This window comes from Mauremys reevesii, linkage group 11 (assembly GCF_016161935.1).
Source record: "Mauremys reevesii isolate NIE-2019 linkage group 11, ASM1616193v1, whole genome shotgun sequence".
In the NCBI taxonomy this organism is placed as follows: domain Eukaryota; kingdom Metazoa; phylum Chordata; order Testudines; family Geoemydidae; genus Mauremys; species Mauremys reevesii.
This window is the reverse complement of record NC_052633.1, coordinates 28,961,138-28,975,007: the sequence shown is the minus strand read 5'-3', so window position 1 is coordinate 28,975,007 and position 13,870 is coordinate 28,961,138. Positions and strand designations below refer to the sequence as shown.

Below are 13,870 nucleotides of genomic sequence, written 5' to 3'. Positions count from 1 at the left end.
TGTCGACATCTCTAACATTTTACAAACCATTTGATTGAGGAAAGTTTTTCTAGTGCCCAAAAGTACATATTTAAGTGTAGAGTATAATGAAAATTTCTGGAATAGGACAATATATCAAAACAACATTTTAACTTAAATGAAGCAGAAAACTTTAGATTATTTTTTCCTCTGAATAGGAGTGGATTAAGAATAAAGATATTTATTGAGTCAGTGGTAGCATTTCTAGCAAAATGAGGTTTGCCTCTGAAGTTTGTAATCATGTCTGAAGGTTACAAGCTGTTTTCTCTGTTTTGAGATAGGTCATAATATTTGCTAAAAAGTGTGGGGAGGGGTTACGAGTGTATAGAAGCTGGTATTTCCCTTAGCTTGAGTAGGGGGGGAAGCTCAAAATCCCTGGAAGCACCTTTCCTACATAATTCATAATATGAGTTTCCCCAGAATCTTCCAGTATAGAAGACCATATTCCTCGAGAGTGGGATATTGGTCAGGATAGGTTGGATTTTGGTTGACTATTGTAGATAAAGTATTGGATAAAACTTTAGATTATGTTTTCAAAATATCTCAGCACCCAGCAGTACCCATTGTTCTGAGTGGAATCTATTGAGAATAGAGCGCTTTTGAAAATCTGGCCTCCTTGGATGCAGCGATTAAAAAAAAATGGAATTTAAGCTCCATGTTTAGGAGGGATGTGGACCAGTAATCTGAACAGGATAGACCATCTCCAGCATTCTTGGAGATGGCTGTAAATTAAGGCAATTTTTTAATACCTTTGGAGGTTACACATTTTAAAAAATCTCCTGAATCATTAGCTGGGATACAAGGATGAGCCAGTGACTAAACATTTTGTGGAACTCCCATTCAGGCCTGGAAATCTGCCAGAGAGCATGAATTTAATAGTAGCTTGGATTTCTTCTTCCGAGAATTCTTGATCAAGGAGTTGCTTTTGATCTGGATCCAGCTTGGGGATGAGACAAAGTGTTGTGTTTAAAGTGTGATTCAGTGATAAATGCCCCAAATTGTTTCCAAGAAAAGTAAACAATGTTTCACAGAATATAAATATGTGAACTACATTATAAGCCTTTACATGCAAAGCGTACATTTCCTCAGGGATACGTATACATAATGTTAACTATCCAAACAATACAACCACAGAATATTTAAACAGACAAGCTTTGGAAACAAACATGTTCCTGAGAAAGTGAAGGCTTACAACATGATTGAGAATGACAGGCATACTTGTCATACAATCTTATGCTGATCAAAACAGGAAGCAGAAAAATCAATTTGTTTGCTCTCACCATTCAGAAGTAAAATTTAAACAACCCTGATAGCAAAACAAAAAAAAGTAATCTACAATTAAAAGGAAGTTACGATGCAAAGACTGATCTAAACAAAGTTTCTTTAATCAGCATGTTCTGACAATTCAGGAAGAACTAAATATACAATACTCAATAAGCCAGAGTCTAAGCCATGCTAGGAACTAGACCAATTTAATCTATAGTTACTTTCCTTGAGGAAGAAAATTAGATAGGTCACAAGGGAGAACAGTGGGTCTGTGTATTTTCCTAAAGGCTAATTGGTGAGACGTCTCATTGTAACCAATTTTATTTGCTAAATTTTCAACTGTTCATACTCATGATAATGATCAAGTTGGCAGTCTCATTACTGTTCCTAATAAACAGTGGCCAACATCAAAAGAACTGCCATCAAAATGACTAGTTTTCAGTTAAAGTGAAAAGGCTAACAGACTGAGTACTTAATATGCGAGTATGACATTCTTGCAATAGGGTATGAAGGCCTCAATTATGGATCAGGAAACTCTTTGTTCTAGTCACATGCACAGTGCCTGGCACCAAGACAAAGCCTGACACAGAGACCTCACCATCTAGGATTAGGTCAAGATTCCATAAGGAAATAAAACAGAGAAACAGGAGTTGGGTACAGGACAAAACAGCAGAAAGTACTGATATATTTCCAGAAGTATTCCCAGTGTTAAACTAGTCAAGAAATCTGCCAACCTAGCTAATGCCAGATGGTTAGAGTTTAGAGCTGTCACAGGAAAGGTACGTTTTAAAGAGGGATTTAAAAGAAGATGGCGGCTTTATTAATTCTGACAGGAAGATAAGGGGCTGGGTGGGAGCAAACCTGCATCTATGGCACAGTGAAAGCAGGGATCATTCTAGAAGCTCATTTCCCTTCTCTCTATCAGGATGGGGTTTCATTGGCAAGCTAACAGAATTCTGTCTTTCAAGTTCTGTGAGCTACTCTCACTACTCAGGCTTTTGCAAAAGGTTCATGTGTTCTGGAAAACTAGTTTCAGACTCTTTGGCTTCTGGGTTTGCACACAGTTTTTATTCAATATATTTATTTTAAAAGTTTGACTTTCTTTGAGTCTTTTCCCCCCCTTATGTAATTTCCTGTACATTTTAATGAAGAAAGATTATTTAAGAAGTTGTAATCCACACCTGAAATTTTAAAGGATAAGTGAGCACAGCTAGTTCTTTTTATTGCAAGACTTCAGTATATCCTGAGAAACCCTTTCCACAGGACAAATTGCCCCAGGCTTGCTAGTAATTTAAATGCTATTTTTCCCTTAAAGAATAAAAACCTCATGTTTTGAAGTCCTAACATACCTATTCCCAAAGAAGCTGGTTCCATATTTGCTGGACTGGGAGAAATGTCTATAGAAATTAAAAAGGCTGAAAGTAAGGGAAAGGACTGTTCTACATGCCATAAGAAGTAGAAACTTCTGCCTTTACTACACAGAAACCATGTTAAGGGCCCACTTCTGCATGACATCTGCACACATTACATTATATTTGTATTACAGTAGAGCTTAGAGACTCCACCATGCTAGGCACTCTACAGACACAAAGTAAGAGATTGTAAGCTTTTCAGGGCAGGAACTATCTAAATAAACAAGAGAAGGTGGGAGAAAGGAGGCATTATTATCCTCATTGTTCAGATGGGAAACGGAGGTTCAGAGAAACTTTTTGCCCAAGCCCACACAGAGGATTGAACCCACGTAGGTCTTCGGAATCGCCAGATGCTATCTTAATCACAAGATCATCCTTCTTTACCATTAAGCGTAAGAGTTTTGGATACACCAGGAATACCTGAAAATAATATAGGCTGGAAGTCTTTACAGTGTGTCATGGCTTCCATACATATAGGCTAAGATGCAAAATTGACACCAATAATAGGATATGAATGGCATATAGGTACCAGTGTAAGCAATGCTGTTGGATCTCTCAGAATAGCCTTCTGACAAGGAATCACTGCATTATGTAAGTTTCATATAGGATACATGCAGTTCCTGTCTGTTATTTTGCGAGCACAGTTATCTAGTTCAACTTGTATTTTCACATGCGTTAATAGATATAGCTATTGCTGCAGTTTCATCATTAATCAAAAAACATGAGCAAACCCTTTTTGCTTCCAATAGTCCTGATAGTTCCCTTTGTGTAACTGATAATGGGAAATATAGGTATTTTCTTCCTTTAAATTCTAGACACTTTCATCTTTGTGGTTCACTTTTGCAAGTAATTAACAAGTTGCATTGTGCCAACATACTGGACAACTTGGCAGTTAGGATTGATACAGAGCTCAGGAATTCATGTAACTTTTCACATTGTTCTTTCATAATTAGCATCCCGTCTTTCAGCCATTTCAGGGTCATCTACTTTAAACTGGTCAGATGATCCAGGATAGAAACAACAAGTTACAATCTCTTTCAGTCAAGGATTTTGCCAGTTTAAATTGTTTGGTAGTAAATAGTTAACACTGATTTTGCAACCAGAATAAAAGTCGTCTTTTAAATGCACCTAAATCTGTTGTAACAAACCTTTATTCAGTCCATAAATAATTTAGTAAATCCATTCTGAATTCAAAGCCAAGCTAACACAGTCAGAAAGTCATTTTACAATGAGACTTCTTTACAAATACTTACGAGCAAGCTAGATTAAAAGACAATAGCCTGAGGGCTTCATACAGCCAAATTTTATATCAAAAAGGGAGAGCAGGATTTTTTTTTTATTACAGCCAAGGCAATTTAATTATTAGTCTTCTTGAAAGGAGTTTATTTAAGAAGCGCAACAAGGCATGACTCTTAGGATACAGATTTCACTTAATCAATATCAAACATCAAAGAAGGCTTGTCCAATAGCCTGTGGTTTAGATGAGAAAATTAAAATATAGAGCAGTGGTCCCCAAACTTCTCACGGTCCTACCCCTTTACCCCAGTCCATGCCTCCCTGGGAGCCAGGGCCATGGCTCTGGGTGGGGAGGCAGACACAAATCTGCTTGACATATTTTATAGACATATTTCTTATGTTTGCTGAGATAGTTTTATTCTTTTGGGTCAAATGAAAAGCTGTTTGATCAAAACATTTTATTTGGGTTTTATTTTTAAATACCCTTTTGGTGGTTTTAGTTAAATCTAGCTAATTTCTAAATGAAATATTGCTTCAAAATGAAAAAAAGTCAACCATTTTGTATTAAAAAAAAAAAAAAGCTTCATTTGGAAATCCTTCCTTCCTCCAAAAAATTTTCCCAGCCAAAATCATTAGCCAAGTTTGATCAGAATATCCAAATATCTTTGATCAGCCCCAAACTGCATTTTTCAACTAATAACCTATTCACTAAAAAATAAAACAATAAAATAATAATAATAAAAAATCACCCAGGTCTAATCATGATCATAAAAAATCCAAGCAAAATGTTTATGAGTAACCAATTTTGCTATATTTCTCTAGCTCTACTTATTAGCATCTCTCTGTGCTAGGCAATATCCTCTATTTACCTGTGCACTGTATGTTTTTACATTAGGAGCCAGAATAAGGATTCGTGTCCACAATAGGCTCACAATGAGCAAAGAATAGCTTGGCCTACTGTTTAATCAGATGAATATCAGAGTAGTGTTCCTATAGGGACATTACAGAGGCACATCCAATCTCAGTGAAATGAGGAATAAAGAGGTTAATGAAACTTTTTCAACCCTTAAAATACAGAATGCAGTAACTAATATATCAGTATGTTATAGTCAAGCATTTGAAGACTGTGTAAAAAGATCTTTCTTATGAGTGTTCATTATTAGCATGAAAGCCAGGAATGAGGCTTTTTGTATTGCTAAGGCTATTAATTGCTAAATTTTATGATTTCTTCAGCAAGGGCTATATAATAAATGCAGGGGAACAGTGTGCAAGCCCAATAATCAGGGAAGAGAAAAAATGGGAGCATCTGTCCAGAGGAAAGACCGTCAATACAGATACATGAACAAAACGAATTTGAGGAGGGGAGAAGGCAGGGGGAAAATCAAGTGCTCATATTGAAGCAGCCCTAGGTAAACCAAGCAGTACTCAAGTGGTCAAACAAAACCAAAAGGCGTCACTGAATATGTCAGCATTTTCTGGCATAAGTCAACTATTTGGAACAATTCCTCTAAAGAATTAATAATTAACAAGATTACCTTCAACACAGGTTCACATGTGGTTTTTGCTCTATAACAACAGATCCAATGTTTATCCTCCTTTGGTGAATCTATTGTTAGTCTACCTTTGTAGCTCATGTTTCTTTAGCACTCAGAATATTCCAGTTATTTAAAGAGTACAGATTTGCATTCCATACTGACTGGGGGATTTATTACCTTAAATATTTCAGCCATGAAGCAACTGGAAAGTGTTCACTCACCTATTACAGGTTCACGGGAAAGTTATTTTGGGAATTCTCCTTTACTTGTCATGTGAACAGTTATAGATGGCGTAAATTCCATTGCCAAGAATTCCAGCAATACGGAATGGGAAGGTTCCAGCTTTTCTAGCCTCAGAGGTGTCAGCACTAAGTGTCTCAGCAGCAAGAGTGCTGAGAAGACAGACAGCATTTGAGGGCAAGTTCCATGGACTTCAGTGTCAGACACAAATGAACCTCCAAGGGCTAGGTTTGGTCCAATGCTAAGAATCCATCCAGGCCCTGTGGAATACAAGAACTAGGGGTCACCAAATGAAATTAATAGGCAGCAGGTTTAAAACAAATAAAAGGAAGTTCTTCTTCACGCAGCGCACAGTCAACTTGTGGAACTCCTTACCTGAGGAGGTTGTGAAGGCTAGGACTATAACAATGTTTAAAAGGGAACTGGATAAATTCATGGTGGCTAAGTCCATAAATGGCTATTAGCTAGGATGGGTAAGAATGGTGTCCCTAGCCTCTGTTTGTCAGAGGATGGAGATGGATGGCAGAAGAGAGATCACTTGATCATTGCCTGTTAGGTTCACTCCCTCTGGGGCACCTGGCATTGGCCACTGTCGGTAGACAGATACTGGGCTAGATGGACCTTTGGTCTGACCCGGTACGGCCATTCTTATGAATTTGGGGTCCACATTTTATATTTTCAGCACTGGAAATACTAAATTTACCACTGATATTAAAGCTGACTTGTAATTTGACCCTATATTGTAATTTTTTCAAGCTGTATGTTGCTCCAACTTCTTTTTTGGGTAAAAATAATACGAAGTGCTCAACTTGTGCATTGCCCATAGGGACAAGAGAAACTTCAGTGACTATGATGTAGGAAGGTTTGTTATTAGAGGTTAACAATTTGCAAGGAAAAAATGGTCAAATGTAGGCTCTCTCCTGCCCCCAATTATTTCAGTTTATTGATTTTTCTGAATTCTTTGCCCAGGGTATTTGATATTCATAACATAAATGGAGCTTTGACTAGACAGATAGGTCATATCGTGTGCTGCTGGTCACAATTTTAGGCAAAAGATGTCATACATTTTCCTCCCCTTTGTTTTTCAATCAGTTCTAGTCACATGATACAGTTTCTGATTCCTGTCTGACTGAAGTAAATTTAGAATCAGGTTTCCGGTATAAATAACCGGGATTGTGAATTCAGTGTTTGCTTTTCCATGAGAACTCTGTAACACCTGCTTAAGACTGGTTGGTGTGGTGAACATTCCTGCCAGTAGAATTGTTGCTTAGATATTCATGGAAATCAAATACAAAAGCTGAGTGAACACAATCGAAGCAAAGCATTAAAAACAATAAACAGTGAACTAGTGTTTGCTAATACTGTCACAATATTTGGTCAGAGCTAGATACTAACTGCTTGTTTGTTTTACAATACATTTACAAATCTGCTTCATATACACATGTACTTATTAATCCTTCTGAAACCAGAAAATAAATACAAGCTTAGCAGAGCCATATCAAAAAATAACCTAGCCTCACTTCTGGAGAGAGAGGGAAAGTCAATACAAATCAGAAGTTATGCTGTATATGTTTCTTCCTGATATCAATTTATCCTTATAGGAATCATTATATTTCAGGGGAAACAAGAAATATGATAGCTATTATAGAATCTGAGGGCTTAAGGTGAGGAAAAAAAATTATATACCCCTGTTTAGCTACTCATTAGCTTTCAAAATCCATACCCGCTCACAGTCTAGAGCATGGTAGTATGGCTCCATGATTACCTTAAGTGTTTACAGAATGGCCTTCAATATGTAACATACACAAAAAAAGTGACTGAAGTTAGAAATCTTTTTTTTTTTTTAAGTGAGGTTGCTAGGGACTCATCTAAATTTTGCTCTAGTTTTCAAGTTTGTTTGGCTCTGCAGTTTGATGGACACCAGGAATGTTTACAGAATTGGGCTTAAGGACAATGGATGCTTGGGATGGGGAGGATACAAAAACATTGTCTTATTTTATTCTAGTCATAGAATCACAGAATACCAGGTTTGGAAGGGACCTCAGGAAGTCATCTAGTCCAACCCCCTGCTCAAAGCAGGACCAATCCCCAACTAAATCATTCTATCCCAGCCTATTGATACCTTTTAATATTTACTTAGCCTTGCTAGTTTCTTTACAGAGATTTTGATTGCCCATTTTGAGTTATACATTTTAATTTCACCCTTTTTTGGGAGGGGAAGGGGGGAGGTAGGAAGGTGCACACTAAGCCTTTTCCAAAGTCCACTGAAGTCAATGCCTTTAACCTCACCTACATTCTAATATTATTTTGTGACTGAGTTCTTAACCCTGCCTGCTTATTCTTGGTTTTGTTTTTGTTTTTTGCATTTTAAATAATCTAGTTTCTTGTAAGTTTTACATTTCAAAACTCACACTTGCCTACTTAGGCACTATGTGTTATATTCAAAAGACTTTTCATTGACATTTAAAAACACATACAATTACTTATGACAGTTTGACTATATGAACTATTTGATTAGTAGAAAACTATTAGTCATATACATATGCAAACCTTGTTAAAATACTTTGTTGCATGCTTGGTAAGATCATTCAACTATAGTTGCATCCAAAGAGTTCTCTTACATTTGGACTCTACTCTTCTTCTTTTCCCTTCAATAGTGTTTGACTATTTCATTTGATTCTCTTATTTGCATTTTTTGAGTTGAAAGTTCACTGTCACTCTGACCACCCAGACCAGCATGGAATTCTGGTTGCCTATTTAGTTCTCTCAGAAATGTTCCTAAAAGTCTGCTTTGTTAAACATGGACAATTTCCCCAAGCAGATTTCAGTTTGTAAAATTCAGTAAGGATCATTTATTTTTTAGAATGAAGAACACACAACATTTTTTTTCTCATTTGTTGCTACTGCAAGAAAACCAGCCTAATAGCTTAATTTACAATTAACATCCAAATGAGGCAAAAAAATTAATCAATCAATAATAGCCTATCAATCAAGCATGATTTCAGGAAGGAAATTGATATGAAAGTAGGATAAGTAGCTTACACTACTAGTTAATGTGAGGTGGGGGATGTCAATTATTTCTCTTAGTGGCAGATCCACAGTGAGGAAGACATAGCAATCCCTCTTTCCCACATAAGATTCATAAGTATCTGCAAAATCTAAGCTTTACATCTGAAGAAATGAAAAAAAACCCTGCATTCTGTGAAGAATACCTTTCAAACATGAACAGGGTGCAAACAGACACTGTGCTGAGTTTACTGCAGACAGAAAGACACAGATATAAGTTAGAACTGGGGGAAATTTCTCAATCAAAACTTTTTTTCCACCAAAAAAGCATATTCTGATTGACTGAAACACTTTGCAAATTCATCTCAAGTTTGCCATACTGATTTATTAGAAAAAATAAAACCAGTTCTCAAAGTGTGGAAACATTTCATTGACATTTGTGAAACATTTCAATTCTAAATAAACGTTTAAAGTAATGTTTAAAGTAATAAAACCCCTCAGGCTAAAGGAAATATTTCATTTTGGGTCAAATGAAACATGTCATTTGACTCAAAATTTATGTTCATATATTAATTTTTGCTTTTTCATTTTTTTTAAATAAAAATAGTTTGGGTTAACCTGAAGCAATTTGGTTCAGCCAGCAATTGGGTGTCACCATATAAACCTAGTGATCAGTAGATCTACTGAAAGTCCTGCAATTCATAATTGCTGGGAGTGGAACCGCATGGGACATTCATCATTAGCTCAGCCAAAAAAGCAGGACACAGGACACTGATTGGAACATACTGTCATATAGGGACAGTCTCGATATTTGGGGCTTTTTCTTATATAGGCTCCTATTTCCTCCTACTCCCATCCCAATTTTTCCACACTTGCCATCTGGTCATCCTACTATCAGAGTACTTCTGAGGACATAAAAAGTTCTGCATATTTACTGGCACATAATGGTTTGATTGACATGACAGTGTCATTTCCATGCATCGTATCCAAAGATAATCCGCTGTAAGAGGAAGGAAAGAAATCTCTCAATAGAGTATTGCATGATTGGCTAGGTGTACTTATTCTTCCCTACTTCCCTCTGAAGGATTAAGTACTTGACACTGTCAGATGCCTGAGTTAGACAGCTCAAAAAGTAAAGGATGCTGTCTTCCTTTACTTTTGCACTAGAAACATACAGCTAAGGAAATCTCTTGTTTATTATACACTGTCCCCTCCTCCCCTACAGTAGCCTTATATGCCATCTTCAGAGCTGGTGGACATTTAACTGAAACTACATTTAAAACCTGTGGTTTCAAAGGCAACATTTTCTGGAAAATGTTGATTTTGAGGAATTTTTTCTAGTTTTTTCCCCCATGAAAAAAATTAAAACAAAATTTCATTTTGATTTGTGTAGGAATTTCTCATGGAAAGCTAAAAATATTGACTCGGAAAAATTAGAAATATCCATTCAATTCTGAGTTAAAGGGAAAATAATAAGATTCTAAAGAATATTAGCAGAAGGTGAAAAGGTACATAGACCTAAATCCTCTCTCTTGAGCATCATTCAGGTAGATAGGCTTTGCACAAAGATACATTATTTCACCAGAACTCAGCAGAGTCAGGTTTTTCAGGAGAGAGGGCAGATTTAAAAATAATAATTTAATTGATTAGGATTCTGGCGGCATCTAGGCCCAGATCCACAAATGTCAGTGGAAGTTAGGAGCCTAAATAGCTTAATGCATACAGAAGTGCAGTCACATATATAAATTCTCCATCCCATTTTCATAGTCACTCCCCTACTAGCAACTAGATACATATCCTTACAGACCAGAGTGCAATAGCAAGGCCATTTCATAATATCTGTACATTATTTCATGCGCTACTTTGGCTAATGAAGCCACATAGCCATGGATTTCCTAGAGTTTTCCCCCCGACCTTCTCCAAATCAGAGGCACTGTGAATATGGTCCAGTGGCTATCCCACAGGACTGAAACCCATGAGAACTTGGTTCTAGCCTCAAACTAGGAGATATTTTTGAAGTACCCTTACATCTAAGGATGGTAAGTACTAAGTATTTATTATCAGTAAGGGCTGCACCATATATACTCACTCTGGAACTACTTCAGTTCTGCAGTACTCAGGACCTCCCTTAAGCACTGATTCAGCAAGGTACTTTAAGCATATGCCTCACTTTAAGCATGTGAGTAATCTCATAAGTCTGTGGGACTTATAACCTTTTCTGAATTGGAGCCATGTGATGTACTTGTATCATATTAAGAACTATAATATTTACTTCAAATCATGTTACTATAGTAATATTTGAATTCATTATCAACATATATTAACAGAACAGTCCCTCAACTTTTCCCTTATTTATCCACTTGCAGAGTCAAATATTGTCAGGCAATATACTCTTGCATCACTTTTATGAACCATAATTGGAATTATTGACGCTCTAGGAGAGGGAAATGATGGTTTTATAACATTGGTGCTGAGAGGCGGCTATATCCCTGTAGTGAATCATCTTTCAGTTATCCTGTGGCATGATAAATCATCAACAGTTCAAAAGGATATTTTTGCCATTCTATTTCATTGTTAAATGCAATAAATACAACTGGGGAATGCAGACTTTTCTCAACTTGCAGTTTTATAAGGCTGCACTGCTTGGGAGCAATGATTAAGCAGGGTTGTGGGCATGTTATAAAATACTTTAGGAGCATGTGGAAACAATCTAAAACCACTAACTAGGCTTTCAGACACACCATATTACCATCTCCTACAAGAGGGGAGAAGACAATTTCCTTTGAAAGCTTCAGACATTCCACTTCCCAAAGTACAACATAGCCATCACCTTTAATCTTCCTAAAGACAGTAGCCTTTTAATATAAGATAGTACATGTTTAAAAAAGGTTAGAAGATATGTTAAAAAATATATAGGAATATGCTTACTGTGAATAAACTTAGGGTGAGATTTTCTTAACACTGACTTCAGTAGGAACTGAGTGAGGCCAAGGCTAAGCACTTTCTAAGACCACACCATAGCACATAGGTGCAACTTACCACTCCAATACCTCCAGTACAGTTGTATCTCAGTTTCCCCACTGTGCCTCAAGTCTGTTCTTCTAGAGATAGTCTTCAACAGGTTGGTTTTGTGGTTTGGCCTTCTACCAAAAGTAAGAGTCCTGCCTTTCCAGAAAAGGACAAAGTCCAAACATAAAATACATAGGCCTTCCACAAATAATCCCTTCAGACCTGCTTTTTTGTAATAGGAGTCAAGTGATCCTCCACCCCTTGTCTGTAAGGGTGTTGACTCACTCTGTACGAGGCCCAGCTGAGATGAAGGAAAATCACTACCTTTCTCCGCTACAGACTCCAGCCTCAATACCCTAACTAATTTAGTAGCCATATACTCCTTCTTCCCTCAGAGTTACTTCCTACCCTGTTTGGCTTGCTTGCCTCTTAAGCCTTCACCTTTGCCCATCCACAGGCTCCTTTAGCTGCAGGTAATTACATTTAAGGAAAAAACAAAACAGACAAAGGTTCTTAAACCAGCAGCAGAGTCTTCTAGGAAGACTGTAGTAGACTTTCTTCAGGATTTCTAGTCTATAGCTTTCTCATTCCTGGGAACTTCTCAGCTCTGTTTCTCATGGTTGGGAATAGGACACTTCCTGTTTCCCCTGAGTCAAAGAAGCAGTTTTCTTTCAGATTTAAGGGCCTTCATGAGCTCAAGTGGAAACCATGTTTTGTGGAGGAAGAGCAGGGTTCAGCATCTTTTGGGCTCCCCCTTTCTGCCTGCTCTAGTATGAGCCCCCTTCACACTTAAGTATTAAAAGGAAGAAATCCTAATTATGATTTCACCTTCCAAATGCTTTGCCATGTCTGCCAATCTCTTACAGACTGAGTTTTCCCTTTTGCCCCTTTCTTGGTTGTTCCCTTTAGGAAATGTGTCTCGTCCTGTCTCTGTGTCCCCATTCATTTAAAGAAAAATGCTTGTTAACTTCCTAGAGGTTACGGGACGAGGTGGAAGGGGACAGATGTAGGCATTGGGAAGGAGATGTGTGGAAATTGGATTTTTTTTAAAAGTTACAATTAAGCTACAAAAAGAAAAGAAGTAACTTTAGATAAGGAGAAAGAAACAATTGTGCAACAGAACAATAATCTACAGCTGAAGAAAATATTGGGGTAAAGAAAATGTGGGCTCTGACTGCAGGAAGCTATCTTCAATTGTATAAGAAAATTACCACTGGTTTCAAAATTCTTTGAAAAGAAGGTAAAAAGCATTTGTTCTCCAGAATGTCTTTTTCATATTTGAATATTAATGACACTAAATGCACTGACTGATTTAGACTAAGTTGAAAGACTTTTATCCTAAGCCTGCAGCATTTTTTTTTATTTTCATGGTGCGTCAGAGTTGAGCCAGTACTCTTACCACACAACTCCAGTTAGTTACCCTGGCCTAGGGCTGACTACCAGAACTGTGCCCACTTGATAGATTGGGATGGGCTGTAGGAAGTTAAAAGGCTAATTAGGTCATTAGTCCAGATGGTACAAAAGGTGCAGAAAGGAAGGCTGGAGGAGGATGAGGAAAGCCTGAGTCAGAGGAGAGTGTGGGGGTCTGTCTTTGCCTCAGAAGCTGAGGGCATAAGACTACATAGTCACTAAATGTGGTGGAAAAGAACACTGCAAATAAACAGTCTGAAGTATTTTACTTGAAGAAGATGTCTGAGGTGTTTGTGGGCTGGAAAGTAAGTAGGAGTGAGTCTGCCCTACCATGCATAGACAGGACTAATCCATCTGTTAATATAATGTACTGTGTCTGCAATACTAGTGATTTAAGTATTAATAAAGATAGTGGGAACTTTAAATCTATCTTAAACTGCTCCTATTTCACATAAGTATCATTTACCTTTGATGTTCAGGCTAATTCTTTATTCCCTGCACTCCATGCAGTACTTATTGACTTTCTAGATTAGACTTTTGTGGGGTCCTGTATGAACACTTTGCTGTAGTTAAGTTGAATTATATTCTGAGATTCTCTATCAATTCCACTTGTTTCAAATTTGTGAGGTATAATTTTCCTTTTTGTGAGCCCTTGCTGACTATTCTCAATAAAATCATACTTTTTCAAGAGTTCTCCAATTTTGTTCCTAATTAATGTTCAGCAGAGATGGATGAACT

General features: G+C 37.2%; 1 protein-coding gene across 11 annotated transcripts in view; it reads right to left on the bottom strand.

Annotated features, from left to right (window-relative positions):
- LOC120374286 overlaps positions 1-12,619 on the bottom strand; it is a 140,870-nt gene extending 128,251 nt beyond the window's left edge. Inside the window, exons 1-3 of one of the 11 annotated variants that reach the window (XR_005585984.1) lie at positions 11,753-12,498; positions 5,689-5,967; positions 595-958 (exon numbers count right to left, since the gene is read on the bottom strand). Coding sequence is in view for 3 of the 11 variants with exons in the window: in XM_039493694.1 (XP_039349628.1) it covers positions 5,711-5,967; positions 11,753-12,098 (603 nt within the window). In the remaining 8 variants the exon portion in view is untranslated. Of the gene's footprint in view, positions 1-594; positions 959-3,829; positions 5,968-11,752; positions 12,512-12,550 lie in introns of those variants that run through there. The other 10 variants (XR_005585986.1, XM_039493696.1, XM_039493695.1 and 7 more) reach the window with 10 other exon arrangements.
- Between the last annotated feature and the right edge of the window lie 1,251 nt (positions 12,620-13,870).